General features: G+C 33.5%; 1 protein-coding gene across 4 annotated transcripts in view; it reads left to right on the top strand.

Annotated features, from left to right (window-relative positions):
- Positions 1–21,897, top strand: part of LOC129748346 (growth factor receptor-bound protein 2) — a 120,806-nt gene that overhangs the window by 21,457 nt on the left and 77,452 nt on the right. For all 4 annotated transcript variants that reach the window (XM_055742918.1, XM_055742916.1, XM_055742919.1 and 1 more), the window contains one exon: positions 6,366–6,939. In XM_055742918.1, the coding sequence (XP_055598893.1) occupies positions 6,862–6,939 (78 nt within the window). In that variant the 5' untranslated portion in view covers positions 6,366–6,861. The remainder of the gene's footprint in view (positions 1–6,365; positions 6,940–21,897) is intronic.

Genomic DNA, 21,897 nt, shown 5'->3' with positions numbered 1-21,897 from the left:
AAAATAATACTATAGGAACTACGCAACCGTTTCTCATAAAAATTTACTTAAGGAAATACGTACTCCCGTATAAAAGAAGGGGACTCACTTCGGCTCGTTATGCCCTTATCTCCCCTACATACAATGTTAAATATTTACAAAGTAGTCGTAAAAATCAAATTATTGGCTACTTCCATCCACCTTTCATCGTTGAACCTAAACATTATATCAAGAGTTATAAATACTGATCCTGAAATAGCAAACGTTTATACAGTCGAACCTGGATAAGCGAGAAACCTCTATAGATTAGCGAGAGAAATCGCCAGGTCGCATTTTTCTATACAAAAAACTCTATGAGTGAGGATGTAAAACCTCCATAAGCGAGAGTCATTTTCTTGGAAAACCTCAGGAACATAATTTACATTGCGGGTACAACAAAAACTGATGCTGTGGTACTAGAGTGTCCTACCCGGGATTTCCCGGTCGGGAATTCCCGGGAATTAGAAAAAATCGGGAATTCCCGAATCCCGGGAATCGCTTAAAAAATCCCGGGAATTCCCGAACCCAGTAAAATGTTCTAAATTACTACAAATTTACACGTTCTAAATTCCAAAAATGAGTCATATTGGGCAAGGAAAATGATAGTTCTACCACTGATTAACGACTGGACACTCGATTTTGTTTGTTGAATAATTTTGATGGCTTAGTCTCAATTTTTTTTTCTTAAATCTGGTTAACACAAGGAATTTGATAAAAAAATGTTTTTTTCTTCAAAAACTCAGTGTAATAGTGAAAAACGCCAAAGAATCTATAAAACCAATAATGAAACGCTACAGTAGCAAAATCATCAGCATAGAAATGACATATTGTTAAACAAATGGATAATAATAATATTTATTAATGACCCTTTAACTTCATAAGTCATTCAGGTCGGAACAAAACAAATGGATAGTTATCTGAAAATTTACGATGTTCGATGGATTACAGTGTAGCTAACTAATTTCTATCGATAGTGAGAAATCTTTCTCAATTATTTCAATTTTTTGAAGCTAGAATCAGACCAGTTTTTCTGTTAAAGTACTTTGTTTTGGGTCTGGGTTTGCTTATTGAATTTTTGACGCATTAAAAAAGTTTGAAATATTTTGCAATACTAGGTACTACCTTAAATTTAACAATACCATATTGCTAAGAATTCATACGCAGTAAAAGATTAAGATCTTCATGTTAAAATCTTTATTTTCAATTTTTCCCGGGATCCCGGGAATTCCCGGGAAAAGGATCTTCAGATTTCCCGATTCCCGGGAACGCTAAAATGGCCGGGAAATGGACACTCTATGTGGTACCAATATAGTTACTACCAGAATTTGCAAAAACCTCTCACTGCTCCACAAGCAAAGAGAGTTGTAACATTTGGTAATTCATTGCAAAAGATTCTAGTCATACAAATAATGCGTACCTAATATACGTTAGATTTGTTAAAAATCTTCAAAGGTCCAAGAAGACACACTCTTGGGAAAACTTCAAACAGGGTCACCTTCTCTTTGTTTGGGTTTTATCAAAAACACAAAAAATATTGAATTGCTTTGTATTTTATGTGGAAATATAGCTTTTTCTTATCTCATTTATTCATACCTATGTTTAATATTATGATGTGATATACTTTTTGGAGCAAAACTTGTCCATTGTCTCTCAGTAACATGTGTTCCAGAACTTACATAAAAGTAAATCTGGATAAGCGAAAAAAACCGTTGGGCTCTCGCTAATCTCGGTTTTATAATAGGGCGTAATATAATGTTTAAAAAATTATATATAGGTTATTTGCAATCTGGAAATAACATTGATAAAAATCATTCAGTGTATTTAATTTCTTTTCAAAAATGCTCTTATAGACACTGTTTTAGTATAACCTTACTAAATGTACTGATTGTTCATTCCTGCATCATTCTAGAAGTCTCTGAGTTATTCATACTGAGGATGCTACTTTTTTTAGGTTTATGTATGAGAAAAAAAACTGAAAAGGTAACCTTCTGTTCTAATATTATTTAAAATTTTTAATTTCGACATACACTAGTTAACAAAATTTAAAAAATATCGTGAACTTTATTGACCGACCCAAATTCTAAATTTTAAATCGGGTGCTGTATTCGAAAATGAGATTCAAAAAAATCTCAGGGTGTCCAGCGAACCGGGGAAACCGGGAACAATCCGGAAATTGAAAATAGCACCGGGAAATCCGGAAATTCGACATCTAAACCGGCAACAAAAATCACTTTTTCTATCTAAATCCTACGTAGGGGAGGAGCGGGCTATATGCGCCTATTAAGCAAAACACTGATTTAATCAAATATCACATTGAATATGTGTACAAAAACTATATACACGTGTGCAGGCATCTGTTTTCTATACATTGGAGTAATTTATCTGTTAAAATTTTCTTCTGTTTCCAAGAAAATGATTTTATTATAAGTGTTGTCTAAAATGCCGAATCTCAAACCGTGGGGGCTAAATGCGCCTATTTATGTTTTGAACAAAATTTCTGTTTTTTGGGCAATATTTCCGTATAATTTCATTGAAACTGCTAGAAAGTAATAATTTCCGTACGACAATGCTGAAGTTTTTTTTAAAAATCTATCTATATTATAATTTTACGGAATAAAACAAAAGTTAGGGTTGCCATACTATGGAGGCAGTTCATCCGTGAGAAAAACTTTATCAAATCTGTCTTTAGATCTTCAATTCATTCTTAAGATGTCATTCAGAGCTTAGATTTGAAGGTTAAAGAAGAAGTGATAAAAATAATTTATATATTCTTTTTAACCTGTTATTTTAAGATGGAGGCATTTTACAAACATGATGGGGGCATACAAAAACACTCTATTATTCCACTAAATAATCATTATTAAACGTCCACAAAAGCTGAAATATGTTTAATTTCTTAAGTTCATTTGAGTAAGAAACAAAAACCATCCTAGTTTTTGTTTTAACCTTCTTTACGTATAATTTTTAAAAGTCGATATATTACATCAAAATGTAACAAAACCTTGTATGATTTTTTAATTTTTTTTTGAGTTTGTAAATTCATAAAATTCTTTCTTGCCTTATGTTCTAAGCGTATCACCCTCAAAATTCATTGGCCAGATAAGCTGTCTAGTCAGCCATTTCATCAAACAGCCGTAGGGTCATTTAACCCGATAGGCCCATTTAGGAAACCTTTCCCCTATAGATAAGGTTGAAGTAATCAAGAGTAAATTTATATTAATAAATGACATAGACGTTAATTGCATTTCTTTGATGAAAATACTCACTGGGGAAAGTTTAGTGTCTTCAATGTTTGTTTTTCCACCGAATGTTAGAAATTGAAACCAGAATTGTTCGAAATTCTAATTTCAGAATCCAAATTTCCGATTCAGAATTGATTTAGAAAATTTTAATTAAAAATTCAGGCTCAGTACAATATTTCAAATTCACAAAAATTCAATAAGCAATTATAAAACCCAAGACCTAAAACCGTCAAACTTGACTGATACATTCTGCCAAAATTTGGAATAATTTAAAAATATGTTTCACTATCGCTGGAAGTTGGTTAGCTAGACTTCAGGTTATTCATCAAATCTCGTAAATTTTCAGATATCTATTCTTTTGTTTCAAAAAAATTCATTTCTTTGCTGATGATTTTAAACAGTTCGCGGAGCGAAAGTTCTAAATGATGAGTGCTGTAAATTAAAACATTCAGATTCTGTTCAAAGCGTTTCTTTATTAGAACTGTTTGGTTGTATAGATTCTTTGACGTTTTCTACTTTAACACTAAGTTGTCGAACTGAAACAATTTTTTTATCAAATTGTATCAAAACAATGCATTGCAATGTATTAACCAATTTAAAAAAATATATTTAAGTCTAATCCATATATCAAGGAAGAACTATCATTTTCCTTGCTCAATTTGATCCATTTTTCCAATTCAGATCGTGTAAATTTTTATTAATTTAGAACTTTTAATTGGCTTCGGGAATTCCCAGGCAGGACACTTAAATTCAGAAGTTGGACCGAAAATGCAGATGAATTTTTAAAAATATCTATAATGTTTGAGATTTCAAGTTTTGAAATCGGACTCAAAATTATATTTCTAAATGTAAAAACATAAATAGTGAGATTCTGAATTCAGACTCATTATCTAGATTTAACAAACTCATTTTAGAACAGAAATAAAACCAAAACAAAGAAACAAGTTATCTTAATCCATATTTTAGTAAACATTTTAGAAAAAAAAATCATCATATTCAGAATAAAAAAATAAAACTACAGAAATCAACAATTTATGAAATTATTATTAATCTAAATTTCTAAGTTAAAATCTTAGGATTAGAGTTCAAAATTTAAACTCAAAGTTCGAATTGGCTATTCAATTTTGAAACTAATATCGACATTTATGGATCAGAATTTCAATACCAAGTGGGTATTTCAGAATTTGAGTTCAACTTTTCAAGTCCTAGTTTAAAAGTAGAGTACATTAACAGTACACAAAAAAACTTGTTTATCTAAATATACTGATTTGTCAGAATTATATAAAAAATTGAAATTTGGACCATTCTTGCCATTGTATTTGAAATTTTATTTTTTGAGATTTTTTAGATAGATGAACCCTTTTTCAAATGCATATTTATAAATTTTTAACTTCCAAGTGAAATAAAATAAAAACATTTAAATTTTACCAGGTTTTGAATTAAAATATAGTTAACTTATGAGAAATCTAGAAAAAAATATCACCTGTATCATCAAATATTCGGCTATATCATATTCCAGCCCTTTTAATGTCGAAGCTTCCATTTTAAGACATCATTATGGGCTTTCCGTTTCTCTTAGAGTTATGGAGAAAATAATGACAATAAATCTCTATTTTTGCGTCCAATTCTAACAAATCTAACATAATTTTTCGATAAATTCGAATATTGTTTATTTATTTTCACGAAATCATATTCCCTTTAATGTCCCAAAAAATATATTTTCTTCACCAAGTCTCACAGCTATTTTTGCAGTTGTGAATAACTTTCGAATTACAAAATTGATTCACTGAAAATTTTCAGTTTTCACACATTTTCACTTGCAAATATCATGAAATGTCTATTTGTTCGGTCAATAAATCCTGTAAAAGGTATTAAGCAGTGTATTCTAAAACCGTGAAAAACATAAAATTTCACACAAGGGAAAACCGGGAAATTTTAAATTGAAACCCCGCTGGCCATTCTGACCTAAGTTTGTATTCCGGCATCCGTGAATATAACTGGCCAGCTGACAACTGATTGAACATTCTTAAAATTGCCATCTGCACGCAATGAGGCTTAATTTATTGTTATGAACAAATCGAGTGGAAATAGCATTTTAACCAGCGGCTTTCATAGGTTTTATATAATAACTTTTTCTCGCAAAGTAGAAATTCTAATTATTCAATTTTCGATATTAACACATGACAAGTTAAACAATATAAAACAATTTGGTACGCGCTCCCGATTTCAAACTCAAAATTGAGTTGTTTTAGTTTATAACAGCACTTCGGTAGCTGCCCTCAACTTTGAGTTCGACTGAAAAACTCAAAACTAAGTTTGACTCCCATTTGAACTTTTTTCATGCCTTTAAGCGTAGCTAGGGAATTAAAGAAAGGCTACAAATTTTTGGCAACGGCCTACATGTCGTTTCTTCTAGTAGTCTCAGGTAATTGTTCCGGAAAGGGGAAAAATTTTGCGACGTGCTCGTTAGTTGCTGTTTCGGTTCACAATGAACTCGCTAAGTGCTTTCAGTTAAACAAACACAAAGTGAGCGAAATTTCTAGTTCATCAGGTCAAACTTTGTTTTGTTTTTCCTGCCGAAAGGATGAAAGGGATTAGTTTTGAGTTTTGTGAACTATCGCAAGGAGGAGAAAGAAATCTCAACTTAAAGTTCATAGAATCGAACTATGTTTCGAAATTTTGAGTGCCAAAAAAAGAAGCGTGTAGGCAAAATTATTCGCAGATATGTTTTCTATAACGCCTATTTATTGTAATTCGTTTTGCAGTTTTAGGAGGGTATATTTTAGAGAATTACCGTAAAAGTACAAAAATTTGAACAAATCTTTGTAATTCTTACCAAATAAACTCGAAAACACTTGTGTATCTTAAGGTATTTTTTTAAATCTTTAAACAGTTGTTATGCTTTTTTTGAACAAAAATCTTTTTTTTTTCTTGAGTCCAGGGATTTAACATACAAACAAAAAAGGTTCAAATCGACACACCCTAAACCCACGACAGCGGGGTAAAAAGCTGTTAAGGGGAAAAGCAAATACCGAACTGAAAAAAAGTGTAAAACGAAATCACATCATTGAATAATTTTTTTTCGGTATAATTTTTAATCGACAGCCACTACTGGAAGCAGCAACAGCAGCAGCCAAACTACGGCAACGACGGAAGGGAAATAAAATAAATATATAAGAATAAAACACGTGTAGACAAGCGGCGAAAGAGCAAAAACCACTGCTGGCAGAAGACGACAACCTTTAGTGAGAAAAAAAAGCTGCAAACGAGCAGTAGTGCATTCAACAGCAAGAAAGTGTTCGTTCAGAAAAACCAATCAGTGAAAATAAATCAAAATCAGTACGATTCCATAAATAAAACTGTTTCCAACGAGATACGAGAGAGCGAAACGTAGAAGAGGGGTGATAAACGTGTGTACGTGTTCTCGTCCTTCAAGTGTTGAAAAAAATAAATAGGAATAAAAAGTTAAAAGTGAAGAATAAAAGTTTCGTACCCAAGTAGAAATAGTCAAGTGTAAAAGAGATCCGTACCTCCGGGATTATCCTGGAGAGAGCTTGAAGGAAGTAACTAAAACAACAACAAACCACAACACAGAACCAAAATGGAGGCAATCGCAAAGCACGACTTTAACGCCACTGCCGACGATGAGCTGAGCTTCCGGAAGAACCAGGTCCTAAAGGTGAGTCCTCCTGCTTTCTTTCTTACTTCATAACTTTTAACTTGAAACTCAATTATTTGGTATATTTTCTCCACCGATGACGATGATGGTTGACCTACACCATCATGGATTGTTTCATGAATTTAATGGCAAATAAACCGTGATGCTCGCTTATCAGTGTAGCAGCCACCACAACCTATATGTACTTTTGTTTGTTCCGTCGCTTTAATGTTTACTCATATGGGGAGCGGTTTTGATGGGTTATAAATATTCAAATGTGAACTCTGCGCTGACGCTTACTACTAACATACAGTACCTACTACCTACATAGAGTGGGTCAACCTGGCTCGTGATGTTGTTGTTCACTGGAATTGGTGATTCAATAGCAAAAATATTTACGCAAAGGCAGTTGTGCTCTGTGCAAAGGACAATTTCGGAGAAATCACGTTGCATGTTTTCCGGCAGTCTCGAACAAACTTTGTTTTATTTTTCGAGGTTGTGTCGTGGTAAAGCTCCAAAATTAGCTTTAAAAGATTTCTCTGGTTGACACAATGTGAAAATCCTCTGCAAACACTCCTTAAAATGTATGAAAATAACCTCCTTTTTGAAACGAACACACACACATAGGATAGATCTCAGTGAAACTTCATGTTTCTTTGAAGACATCTTCTTTCCCTAACTTATGTTATGATGGATAGTATCAACTTTGTGGGACTTTTGGTCGCATTTGGAGGCAGTCTCCTTTGTATCCATTCATCGAGTCGATCGTTATGTGATCCTCAATGATTTGCAGCTTTCACAGATTATCAGCTATTCAAGTACTAGGTATCTAATTTTTAATTTTTTTTCTTCTTGGTCTCCGGAACATTCAGGCGAGACACGTCAACGAAAACTTTTTGACTGAAAACCTGCCAGTTGTTTGCTAAAAGGTTCGTTTTGCGGTGCATTACGAGATTTTGCGCACGATTTGACCACCGTATTCCGTTTTTTTACCGGTGGGTAGCTTTTGTAGAAATGAAGTCAGGCCTGTTTATTAGTCAGCTAGAAGAACCACTCAGAAAAATGTAACTTTTTTATCATTTCCCCAATTGAAATTTTCGGATTGTGCTTGATAAAACCTTTCACATTCACATTCACAAATTTAAGCTCACTGTTGGATTCTTAAGGACTTTTTAAACGATTTAAGATATAAACTTTGGTCGAATAGTAGGTTTCCAGCTATTTTTGTGTCTCCCCCTGTCACTTTTCTGGATTTTTCTCGATTCTGCCCAAAAAATTTTTCAATGAACTTCTGTATTGAACGTCTCAAAAACCACTTGAAAGATTTTCGCCAAATTTTGCACACGTTCACATTACATTACTAGGTAGCTTCAAGCAATTTCATTTTTGGATTCAAATCTTATGTTTGAAAAAAATCTTAAATATTTTTGTGTGTAAACATATCCAAACAGACAATACTTCTATACTTAGTTGTGATTCGAAGTTGTCCAAATGAATAATGAGTACCCAATAGCAAATCTGATTAGAGTGATGTTTAGCTTGTTGTCTAACTTGTTATCAATGAAAAAGTTGTTTTTAAAATTATATTCGATGCAAATCCATGGTACTTTTCCAAGAAATTAGATCATGCTACTCTCAAGTCATTCATTATTGTTGAAATGATAAGATTTACATAGCGTATTTGGCGTATCTGTAATTTTTCGAAGTTATAGGAGATACCCAAGTAATCAAAAGTGTCCGTGTTTTGATAGTATAGACCTCGTTCAATTTAGGAAACATTCGATTTTGGCAACATCCGTGCAAAAACGTTCGTTTTTGGTAACACCCAAACAAGACAGTGTTTTTGTCACTTGTATATTTTTTTTATTTTTATTCCAAATTAATCATAATTAATGTTAAACATAATATTTGCATGAAATTTTTTAATTTGACTCAATTAAATTAGTTTTAAACAATAAAATAATGATTTTTTTTAATTCTTTAATGCTCAAAACTAACATAATTTAGCAAAATTTAGAAAAAAGTCTTATATTATGTTTTAAATTAATTTTGATTAATTGAGATAAAAATAAAAAAATTGACAAAATTCGTTCGATTTTGGCAACATTCGATTTTGGTAACACAAAATTTACTGGCGTATTGCCAACATCGAACTTGTTCTGTATCTTTTTCTTGGCAGTATTGAAAAGCTCCAAACTTTATAAAGATTTTCTTTTACTTATTCTAAAATTTCCTTTCTTGAAGAGTTGAAATGCAGCCTTTGGAACTGAGATGTAGATACGCTGCCACACTGTCAGAAAGCAAGTTTTAAAAGTGTAAATGAACGGATCTCTTCTAAATTTGGACTTCGGATGTAAGAAATTAATTGAAAAAAGCAGCACCTGAATTACTCAAGTTGCATAGAATTTAGGAGTTGAATGTTGAATAACGTTTCATCAACAAGCACGTCGACTTCCAATGTCTGGAAAGCACATGAAACGCATGCGAAAGCACATGTTTCTTAACGTCGTTTTTGTACTTAATAAATAAGTAAATAGTTTAGAATTGGTTCCAAGAAGCTCAAAAAATCTAAACTCTCTTGGATATCCTTTACTCAACCAAATGAGAATTTTTAATACTACTGTTAAAATCGTATTGTAACTTTTAGTTACTTGGGTTGTCTTTGCTACCGAAGTAACCAAAAGTTCCTTAAATGGGCTCTTAAAAGTTTACTCAGCTTTTCAAGAATGCCTGTGGCATGCTATACAACTGACAATTGTAATGCTTTTCGATACTCATAATGTCTCATACTCATACTCAAGTCTCATAATGAAGCTGAAAAGAGAGCTATTCAGTTTTTTGCAGGATCAATGAGAAAACATAAATTTCGTGAACTTTTTTCTTCCTTTGCTGCGTTTTAATGTCTTTTTTCTTGACAGAATTGAGAAGACCCAAGATTTATATATAAACATTATTCTTCACGTGTTGTGTACTTAGATGGAGATTTGAAAGCCACGCTTGATTTCCCAAAAAAAGAAATTGAAAAAGCAGGTGACTCAAAATGCAAAGCCGCATTTGTAATGCCCAAAGTCTATAGAAACTCTAAATTGGAGCCGTATGGAACTTTATGGTTGATTAACGATTCATCGAAAAGCATATTATCTACACCCAAAATTCAGCCTCTGTGCCAATGGCGTGTAGTCAATTACATAGCATCATTGGTACAAGAAGATAACGCGACCGGTGCTGATTCGATTTGCTCCCACTGGCATTAATCTCCCAAGTTAACCGAATTGCGTATGTCTGAAAGAAACAAAATAAAAACGTTTGCACGTCCCTCCCTATCGCATCACAAGACGAAGAAGGATAGAAATAAATACCGGCCAACACCAGGCAGCCAGCGAACCGAGCACTGTGCGTGTGAATGTAGCAAAAGCAACAACAAAAATATCCTTCTAATTCAATCCACTGGCACCGGCAAACCACGGCCAAGCTGTGCGTGTGTATGCAGTAAAAGAAACAAAAAAAACATTCCTTCAATTTACCGGCAAACAACCACGCACCGGCCAAGCTGCCCGGCTTTAGCAGCTGTGTATATGTAGCGTGTGTATGTAATAGCAGGCGGTAAGCAAACACAGTTCTCATTCAATGGGTTTCCCGTTTCCTTCACTCCCGTTCCCTTTCCCGTTTCCATAACAAAACAAGCTGCCCGGCTTTGGCAGCTGTGTATATGTAGCGTGTGTATGTAATAGCAGGCAGTAAGCAAAGCACAGTTCTCATTCAATGGGTTTCCCGTTCCTTCACTCCCGTTCCCTTTCCCGTTTCCATCAAAAGACAAAGGAATGCATTGAAAGAAGGCCAAACGCCGGGAAGCCGCCGTTGTGCGTTTTTTTCGATTGATCGGTGACAGAAAGCCTATGACAAATATCCCTCGTCCTGTATGAAGCTTGAATAGTACACTGGTTAAAATGCCGGTCTGGCAAGACGCTATGATTGGTAATTTGAGTTCGATTCTCACTACGGCGCTGTGGTTTTAATTTTTATTTTTTTTGTTTCTGGGATGAATTATCCAATAGGAATAGGTTTTTCTTGTTTCGCTTGAATGTAGTGGTCATCATTTTGGTTGGGAGCCGAGTCCTTATGCCAGTTACGGTTTTTCAAACATACCGTCTTCGGCACAGTGCACATTTCAGCGCATTATCGGCACAGAGATATGACAAATAGGCATTGGATTTTTGCAACCTCTTCTATGGGTGTACTATAGATGTACCGAATATTCGGCGCCGAATACCACCAAAAACCCGTTAAGTAGAATATTCGGCTCACCGAATAGTTGTGCTAGGTATTCGGCCGAATAGGTCGAATATATATTTTAAAATTCATTTTCATAAACTTTCAATCGAATGTTTTAAAGTTTAAAATTTCGAGCTCTGAATATGTTGTCGCTTTCAATTGGAATATTGGGCCCTGGAAAGAACAGAAGGTGGAAACTATATTTTTCTTATTACAAATTTAGTTTCAAAGGCTTCCAAGGAAATTATGTTTTTAGAAAACAAAAATTTAATATTAAAAAAACAAGAACCAACTTTTAAAAAAAAATCATAAAGTTTAAATAGTTTTACTTTGAAATTCGGTAAATGTATTTGGAAATTAAAAAAAAATATGAAGAAGAAAATGATAAGTTTTTTGACATTTTAGAAGAATTTTGTTTCAATAAACTCGTCTAACCATTTTAAAAACTTTTAATTAGAATTTAACTCAAAGGAACAGCATTTTGGAACTAATGATTGAATAGTTGATTTGGTAGATTTAAGCGCGCTGAATTCGTTTTGTTTGTAAAATTTTATAAACTTTAAAATGTATCAGATTTAGGTGAAATCAATCTTTTATAACAGATGAAATAACAAATCAACGGTAAAGAAATATCTGATTCTGAATTAATAATATTTTCAAGATGATGATGCATGATCTAAAAAAGTTTAATTCTACAATTTTGAAAATTTTGGAAAGATCATTACAAGTATTTCTGACATTATTAAATAAAGTGTATAGAAAAAAACTGAATTCATTAAACATAATTTGTTTAAACCTGCAAAATGATTAGTTTTTTTTCTTCAAATAAAAATATCTAAAACTCAATTTGATTTAAAGCTTTCGATTTTGATGTTGAGCATTTAGAAGAACAAGAAACACAAAACCAAATTGTGAATGAAATTGGTTTCTTGAAGAATTTTTCAAATCAGCACGATGTTTTATAAATTAAAAAAAAATTTGAAATAAAGTAGAGGATACAGGGGTTTAGATTTTATTTTGCTAATTCTGATGACCATCATGGCTTCCAACTTGTTAATGTATAGCATTAGTATTAGATGAATATATTTTGATGTTAAAATGGTTGGTTTCAAACTCTGGATTTGTATCGTTACACTTCTTTTTAAAACCCATTCTAAGAGCGAGGTAGTGTTTTTGAAAGTCAAGTTTAGAGTTTCTATACAAAATATTGGTTGAATTGCAAATCGAAATTTGCAATTAAAAAATAGTTTAAATTCGTGAACAGCATACACCTATGTAGTTTCGTAAAATTAAATGTCTCAAGTCAAGAGTGAGTTAAGATTGCTTTCCGCCGGAGGCAAGAAAAATTTGTTAATTTGCGTTTACTACGTTCAAAATTTTACTTGAAATAAATCTCCATGGGGGCTGGGGGTGTGGGGGGTTAAAGATTAAGGTAGGGGGGTTAAGGTAGGAATTTAAAATTAAAAAAAAAACAGCAGAATGAAATTTTTGAAAAAAAGAAACGATTACAAGCTTTTGTTATTTAAAAGAATAATTTTAAAAGTGAGCTTTAGTTATATCATAAATAAAATTGATTTTTTTCAAAGTACGTCTCACTCAATCCAATTCCGGTGCTTGTACGTGACAGACGTGATTTTGGCGACGAAAAATTTGAAGAAGTTTTTTTTAAGCAAAAAAATTAAAGTGTTTCCCGGTAACAATCATAGAAGAGACATTTTGGAAGGAAATTGACAGGATGATGATGAGGGCAGTCCCGACAAAACTGTAGGAAGTCCTTTGTAAATCCAGAGCTAAGTATTATTTTTTCCACTACATTTTCAATCGTAGAATCGTTTGCACTAACCCGGAAGTTCCTTCCATAAAATTTAAATTTTATTTTTTTGTTGATATTTCAAAACCTGTACTTATGGAAGATCAACATGATGTTCTTGGGAAAACAATACCAAACTATGAAAACTAATTGAATTTAAGCTTTTAAGATTTTAAAATTTTAATCTTTAAATGGCATGAAAGACGTTTTAAAAATTTTCGAATGAATTACAAAGTACATTTTATGCACTTTAAGATGCAATTTGCCTGCTTCAACAGTGCGGACCCAGAGCGTAAAAGGAATAAAAAGAATTCTTTTACGCTCTGAAAATGCCCCAGAAAATATCAGTACTACAATGGTTTAGAGAGAAAATATTTAGTTTAATTGCCAAGACATTCACTAAGTGTATGTTTGAATGTTAATTTTTTTTTATTTAATTGTTGAAAATCATCTTTTTCCTAAAGCGAGTTTCCGCAAATACTCGAAGTATGTGTGACAATTCATTAACGAAACGGTAGTATTATTTTTCGTAGAAGCATTTTCTACTACAGGACAACAGTAATTGAAATATGCATCTTGTTTAAATCTCAGGTTTAGAGTAAACATTAGAATAAGAACAGAATTTATAGTAAATAATCAAAACACTTGTCAAAAGTGTCACTATCTTCTCTACTTAACTAGACCAAAAATGGTTTTCGAACACCAAACATAATTTTTATTTTTGATTTGATGATCAATAAGATAATCACAAATGCTTTAATATTATTTTGAGTCAGCTACATATGTTGAACGTAGGGGAACAAAATGTTTTCATGATAAAAGTTATCGATTTTAATGCCGTGCGCCGTTAATGCTGAAACTTTAGAAATGCAAAAAGAAATCATTCAAATTTTTTATTTAATAAAATCATGATAATTGTCTACAATCCAGGCACTGAGCATTGCCAAAACAAAACATTAACATCTGTGTGTAATTGTAGTTGCTCATTATTTATTTAACGCCAGCTCACAGAAACAAAATCATAGTTAGGGTCAAGATAATACAGTTTTAAAGTATAAGTTGAATTGATTAATTCTTATCTGTACTATTTTGTCAAGCACTAAGTAATTATTCTGAAGAGAAAGCTGATTTAATCAAAGAAATAGTTTTTCTGTCTATTAGGCTGTGGTAAGGAACTCCATTTAAACGTTCCGTTGCGAGTGTGTGTCGCATTTTAAAAGGGAGATTTTGTCGATACAAACATTTCAATTTCGCCCTTTTCGAAAATCGATTCTAATGTTTTAAAATTTTGGGCTAGGCTGAGGCTTTCATCATGAAAAACTGATAAAACGACATATCATCATTCAGCTTGATCATTTTAGAATTCTGCTTCAATAAAGGTTTTTTTTGTGATTGATCAAAAGTTCTTGAGGAAAAATGTGATGTGAGGAGCTTAGGAGTTTTGCGTTTAAGTGGTCAATCGCTTACCAAGGTGATATTCCATGCCACATTACCCTCATCCCCAATTACTCAGCGTGAGATTTGTGGAGGGATGGCGTACAGCCGGTCTCCGCAAAACAAATCATCACATGTGCTGCACTTCCTTTCCTCCTATCGACTACATGGACTTGGCCGGCGTCGTTATTGGTTCATGTTAAAGATGGAGATTCTCAAAATTGGACAGTGAGAATGTGTCACTTGTTCCCAGCACCTTTCATTTGGTTCATTGTCCAATGTTGATTATCTCGAGCCAATCACGGAGTGCAACCATTATGCCATTGGCCAGGAGGGGCCGTAGGTGGACCGTAGTTGAAAGCAAGCTCAAGCTCAAGCTCAAGTACGTCTCACTCAATCCAATTCCTTCGAGCTGAATTTTAAAAATGTATCCTTTTTAATTTCTATCTACATACTCAAAAAGATAAAAATTTCAGTGGAGACTCTTTTCAAATTTTCCAGTATCTCGATTAGACAAGTGTATTGGAAAAGCTTTCTATAAACATAATGAATACGAGTTTGATTGTTTTACAATCATTGCACCTTTTCAAGTAAAGTTTTGCTGTCCTGAGAGATTTGTCAGTACCGGTTCTAGTTGAATTCTACTACCCAATAGTGTAAATTATGGTTAGTTTTTCATTATTAATGTACATAAATACAGATCACGTTAATTGGCAACTTGCTACTTGAATTTGGTTTAATTTTCATAAACTTACCCTGTTCTATTAAAGCTAAGCAAAAAATAAAAAAATAGGACACATTTACATAGAAAAGTTTCAATATTTTACATAATTTGTAGAAAAATTTATGGATGATCATTCATCCCTAAAAATTCCAGTCGAAATAGAATTCAAGTTACGAATGGTAGAAATAATATCAAAAATATAATTTGAGTTATTCTGTGGATATGATTTGATTGCAATTTTTAAACAAGTTTGATATGATCTTACTATCTTTTTGAGACTATCTAAACTTCTTAATAAAAAATCTAGAGTCCGCTTGAATGATTTTCATACCAATGATATGTAGTCACTAAAACGGCAGTAAAACATTAAAAAATATGTGATCGAATGTATAAAAAATGTGTCGTATACCGGAAATTTTTTTATTATTTAAAAATTGTAATTGAAGTCCTTGGAGTCAAAGGGGTATAAGTGCATCAAAGCTAATTTCGAGAAAACATGATTTTAAGTTGATGTTTTCGGCAATTTTCCATATATTTATCGATTATTTGTACTTTTCTTCCAAACGTAGAAATATTTATAAAAAATTCTAAAAATCTGAAAAAAAAAATCACCAAGTATATTTTGAAATATGAAGAATCGCTTGGCATTATCAACTCAAAATCAATCATTTTTGCATTTGCACTTGGCTCTGTGGACCTCAATTGTAATTTTTTTTATGTATTTCAGTGACGGTTACATTTTTTAAAATTATATTATATCGATTATATCAGATCAAAAAGATTTTTCATATCTTTGTTCTGAATGTAGTTAGTATAGATTCAGGTGTATTCATCCAAGAAAAACGTACAATTCTTTTAGAATATAGCTTTGCGGGCCACAAAATGTTGGCATATTATTCTGCAGGGTTTTTCTTTCAAATATCCACGTGTTTCCGAAAATATTTGATTGTAGTTAGTGCTCTTTTAAAGCAACAGTTACACTGCCGGCCAAAAGTATGGGATCACCCGCTAAAAAACATGCAAATTTTGATCGTTCATATCTCAGCCGTCTTAGGACATATTGCAAATCTTCTGATCTCATTTGAAAGATAATGAGCAATAGCTATTTCGGAGGTATTTTGCCCATAAATAATGTTCTAGTTTTGCACCTAAAACTTAACCTAAAGTTAGAACATTTTCAAAAAATCGCACTCAATATTCAAAGCCAATCATCTCGCGATAGGGTGAACCAAATTTCAAAATTTGAGTTGCATTAGAATCCTTATTCTATACTTCTCAAAACACAATCAAAAAATTGTGTGCAAAAATTTAAGAATGTACTTTTAATTAATAAAAAAGACACTTAAGTTATCGTCCAAAAGTTTGGGATCACCCCTAGTATGGTGTATCACAATATGTCCTAAGACGGCTGAGATATGAACGATCAAAATTTGCATGGTTTTTAGCGGGTGATCCCAAACTTTTGGCCGGCAGTGTACGTATTAAAGAGGTAAAGTTGTTACTGCTGTTGTTGTTGCTACTGTTGTTGGGGATTTTTTTTTTATTAATCAGACAATTGGCGCCGGGGGTCTTTAGGTCTTTATTTTTCGAGTTAGATTCGGTTAGATTTTTTTGGAAAAAGAATAAAACCGTATTTCAAAGCTACATATCTCTGTTATTTTTCAACGGAAATCATAAAATAGCATGTAAAAAACGCATTGAAATTTTATCAGCTTTCCAAAAAAAATATGTAAACATAAATTAAGTAATGGCCTTTAAAATGAAAAATTGTGTAAATTGTGTCTTAAAGTACCGTCAGCATCACCGAATATTCTGCATGAATACCATTATAGCCCAATTTATGATGCAACTTTCATCTGAAGACACCAATTTGGACCCACAACTCCTTTAAAAGTTTTGAAAGAAATAATATATCTCTCTTATTTTGCATAGAAAACAAACAATGGTCGAACAACTGCACTCCCATATGCAGGTAGCGCGCGCTTCTAACAACATGGGAACAAAATTACTTATCAAAGCAGCTAAAACCATTATTTAAAGAGTGTTTGAAGTTAAACTGACTTCAAGTTTCAACCAATAATCTAAGTGTCATATTGTTTATGTAATATTACCAATAATCAGAATGTTGCTTTAACAGCCTGGTCATATAGAACAGTTACACAGGGAGGTTTTGCTCTGCTGAAATCAAACCTATTGTTCTGAGTTCGTCTTGGTTGTACCTGAAAATTATCACATTTTTCAAAGGTCATGGATTAGAGATACATGAGATCTCAAAGAAAGAAAGGACCTAAGTCGTAAATATCGAAAAGATACAACGGCTTACCCAGCAAACATATTTGTAGCTATATTCTTATGCTGTTTTGATATTCGGTCCATACACATTATAGAATGATCGTAAAAAATTGAAAAAAACAGCATTTTCCTACAAAAATGGAGGCAATATACATAGCTGAATTTCATTTCTTTCTTAAGCGACGAAAACTACAAACTACGCTATCCGACACCTTATTCATAACCATCGGAAAAATGCAAGAGAGCACGCGATTTTGCTCTCATAGCCCTCAAATCGCTGCCAGCGAAATATTTTCCAGTTCTCTCATTGGTCCATATCACTCAATTCTCATCTGATTTTTAGCCAGCTGGATGCACTGCTAGTTGCAGAGAGAACATGACGATGATTTTCTCAAACATGGCCGACATTCTCTCATATACAATTTAAACTGACTTCGGACGCAATTTAAACGATCTTTTTACTATGCAGTTTGAATTGCGATTCGCATCACCATTGTAAACGACTTAAGTTATCATTTCTGATACGATTTGCTGGGTACCGACGGCACTTGAACCCGCAATTTCCGCTGCAGTACAGCGGCGCGTTAGCCAATTACACCACGGTGAATGGGACGAAATATAAAATATTTTGTTACGTTCACCGTGGTGTAATTGGCTAACACGCCGCTGTACTGAAGCGGAAATTGCGGGTTCAAGTCCCGTCGTGAGCCGTTGTATCTTTTTCAAAACATTCATTATATTTACGACTTATGTTCTTTCTTTCTTTGATATCTCATGTTTCTCTAATACTTTCCATCACCTTTGAAAAATGTGATAATATTCAGGGACAAAGATGTACCAATAAGGTTTGATTTTGAGAAAACATCTCGAAGGCATCCTTTTTACAGATGGATAATTGACCAATTAAATATGTTCCAGTCCAATTAAGAAGTGCTCTGAATCTCAAATAACTGTTAAAATAAAAGGAACTCGCATCAAAATTCTAACAAGTGTCCGATTTCATACTATTTTTCGAATGCCAATGTGTTGTTGTTGACACTGTCATCGATTATAAACATCATCGGTCGTTGTTTCCCCCGAAGGACTGTCACAAACGTCTCACTGTACCCCCAATTAGGTCAAATCCCAGCGGAACGATGATCCTTTAGGAAACCTGAGTCCCTAACGAAATTTTTCGCCAGACAGCTTGAAAACATCATCAAATTTTTTTACCATCTTACGTTTGCTGCCTGGAAGGACAAAGACAGCCAGCAGCAGCATCATTATAATGGATCATCAGAATTTTTGCTTTCTTTCGCAACTACTCTGGTACCTGCAGAGCTGCTGTAAAGAGCATTCTTCGGAAAGGTTTCATTCTTTTCTACTGCTTTTTTTCCTGTTGTCATCATTCAAATTCTGTAAAAGTATTGTGTAATCCAATGCCGTTGAGTGACTGACGACTGGTGAGCAGGAGACAAAAAAGAAGAAAGCGAAATCTTCGCCGAGTGCTGAAAAATGCCAGAAGGGATTCTCTCAACTAGTATTCTTTCTTTTTTTTTAATAAGCTTCACGTAGCTTCTGCTTTCTGTGAAGGAGTGAAGGAGCGATGCTTTCCGAATGTCTAATGTTTGTGCTACAGTTTCGCTACGAAGAAGTAAACCCCTCTTGATGGAATGGTATTATAATTGCATATATGCACATAATCACGATTTCGTATTCAGTGGACTCCGTTTTTTGCTACTATTATTGTTTATTTCCCCCAGCAGAGTAGCAATCACCCAAAGCACAAAGTGCACCCAACATCCACCCGCTCTCAGGGCTAAATCGACCAAGGCAGAGCCAAACGTAATGTAATTCATATATCTGTAGCTCCAACTAAACTCTGCACTTTGACTAATTCAACTTGCGGTGCATTGCATCGAGCTGAGTCATTTACCAGTTTCAGGTTTTTTTTTGTTCCAACAGTTTTCCTTTTCCCATTTGGGAAAACCAGAAGTAGAAATTGCTTCCATCGGAATTGGTTTTGATGAATTTGCACACATCTCTCGGTTCTGATTGATTAAAACTTTATCAGCACTCGTTGTTTTTTGTCCGTAGACTACCGTAGCTTTAAATTGCAAATTAATTTATTTGAACAAAACGCTTGACAATGCCAACAGTCGTTTTACAGTGTAGTTCGAAAAAATTGCAGTACATGGTAGAAGAGAAAAACAAAGTCTAAATAATCTTTCAATATCTACATTGAATCGTCTCGTTATGTCAAAAGTTGCTTGTGCAACTTTTATGGAAATTTTTTAACAAACCTTAAAACAATTCGAGTTGTTTGTGTCGTATTTTTGCATTGGAGCTCCTCTCCTCCCTGTTCTGAATAAAATAACATTTTCTTGTTCTCGTACTCCCTTGTGTGTCATATTTTGCGATCATTGCTTGGAAAATATTCAAATATGTCGTATTTTATACTGATTTTGCATGGAAGCATTCCCTCATTTCTTTTAAAAATGGAAAGGAATAGATACCTAATGATAAAATTTTCTTGAGCCCAAAATTTGGTGACAATCAGTTAAATATTGTTTATGGCGTATTGAAAATTTATATTTCATAGGTCCATCCCTCATCAACTTTAAGAGATTTGGATGGGTCTTTCAATACAAAACGCTTAGTCGTTTTGTTTTTCATATTGATTTTTTATGGGACCCCTCTCCCATCTTTATTTAAGGTGAAAAAAGGGGTTCAATACAATTAACATATATAGAACTTCTTTATGTACAATATTGGATGAAAATCACATAAAACGGGTCATGTTGAGAAGTTTCTTATGAAGATTTTGTATGGGAGTTTTCCCACTCATTTTTTAACTTCCAATGGGTCTTTGAATACGATACCGATCTCATCTTTTCGAGCCACTACTAAATTGCGTTATTAAAAACTAGAGTTTCCTTACACGTGACTTCTAAAATTTAACGCATGCAATCATCACGAACAAAAATGTACCCACCGAATCCAACACCTGGGTCAACTACCTGAGAGGAGAAGGAGAGGTTATGCTGCCGTTGCTGTGTTTTTATTCCGGTGACGCAGTTTGGCGCGGCGTCTGTGAAGGTATTAAATATATTGCAGCCAGGCAGCGGCAGCACCATCATCAGTAAACTACTGGAGACGTGAAATTTCAGCCTTCCTTACTTACTGACTTTGGGTGCTGCTGATGAATCATCTTTCTGTTTGGGCAGTCAGTCAACCGGTGAATCACGAATGAATGAATGGGAGAGGAACAGAAAAAAAAACAAATGAAAAGTTTAGCACTCATACTACGGTAGCAATGCGATTCGGAATTCCTAAGACTGGAGAAGAATTGGTGGGGTGTTTTTTTTCACTTCTTTTCTCGAGACCGATAAAAATGGCAAGTTTTACAAACTTTTTAGTGTGGTCACAGGGATTTGAATGAGAATGAATTGAAATTGTTTTACTAAGATAAGCTAATCACCGTTTAATTGATTCGTGAATTTCAGTTCCGGCATTTCGGTGGAAGCATATTCTTGAAGTAAAAATATTAGAATTGAAAATTAGTAAATACGGATAGAATAGCTAGAAGAAGTTAGAAGAGCATTTGACGAGGAAAACTTATTAACGTACATCCTACTTTACCCCACAACATCTTATTATTTAGGCGTAGTAGGACCGGGATAGAGGTTGCACTACCTTAACCTATACGATGAGATATGGTTGGTCCCAAGCTTACATGTGTGAACATGTATACTCCGAACGGGCAAAATATGGCGAAAGTTAAGCTCTACAAAGCTTCCCTATTGCGCGCAATGCAGAACAGTTGATGGAATTGAAGGAATGACTACCTGTGCAATTCACACACTTGATATAAATTCCCTAGCCTTGTTGGTATTCTTATATTCCTCTTTCAAAAATATTGTTTCACCGAAATGCTGAAACTAAAATTTAAGAAATTGTTTTTCTTTTTAAAAAAAATCTGGGCAATAAGAATGGATCCTCAATTTTACTAACAATTATGATTCTTTTTTTAGTCTTTCCCAATGTTTCAAAATAAATTGGTAGATCAGATGTTGAAAACAACGTTATCGAAGCACAATTGATCGATCGATTATTTCAGCTGCGTTTTTCTAGTCAGGATAAACTTACAACCTAAACATTCTTTAAAAACTTTTGGAAACCTCATTGTTGGCTATAGTTAACAATGAAGAATAGAAAGGCAAAAAAACGTGAAAAGTTACAATTGATAGCAAAAAAATAATTGAAAGGCAAAAACTGCAACAACAAAAAACAAACTGACCACACAAAAAACATCGAAAGAACAAAGAAAATACAAAAAAAAACACATGAAGGATACAAAAAGACTGTTGAAACGACAGAAAGACGTCACAATGCCAACAAAACAAAATCAACAAAATGACAATGAAACAAAACAATGAAAAGATAACAAAATGGCTTAATGCCTTTA

This window comes from Uranotaenia lowii, chromosome 2 (genome assembly GCF_029784155.1).
Source record: "Uranotaenia lowii strain MFRU-FL chromosome 2, ASM2978415v1, whole genome shotgun sequence".
NCBI lineage: Eukaryota > Metazoa > Arthropoda > Insecta > Diptera > Culicidae > Uranotaenia > Uranotaenia lowii.
Note: the sequence above shows the minus strand (reverse complement) of the source record. Positions and strands in the feature narration are given on the sequence as shown.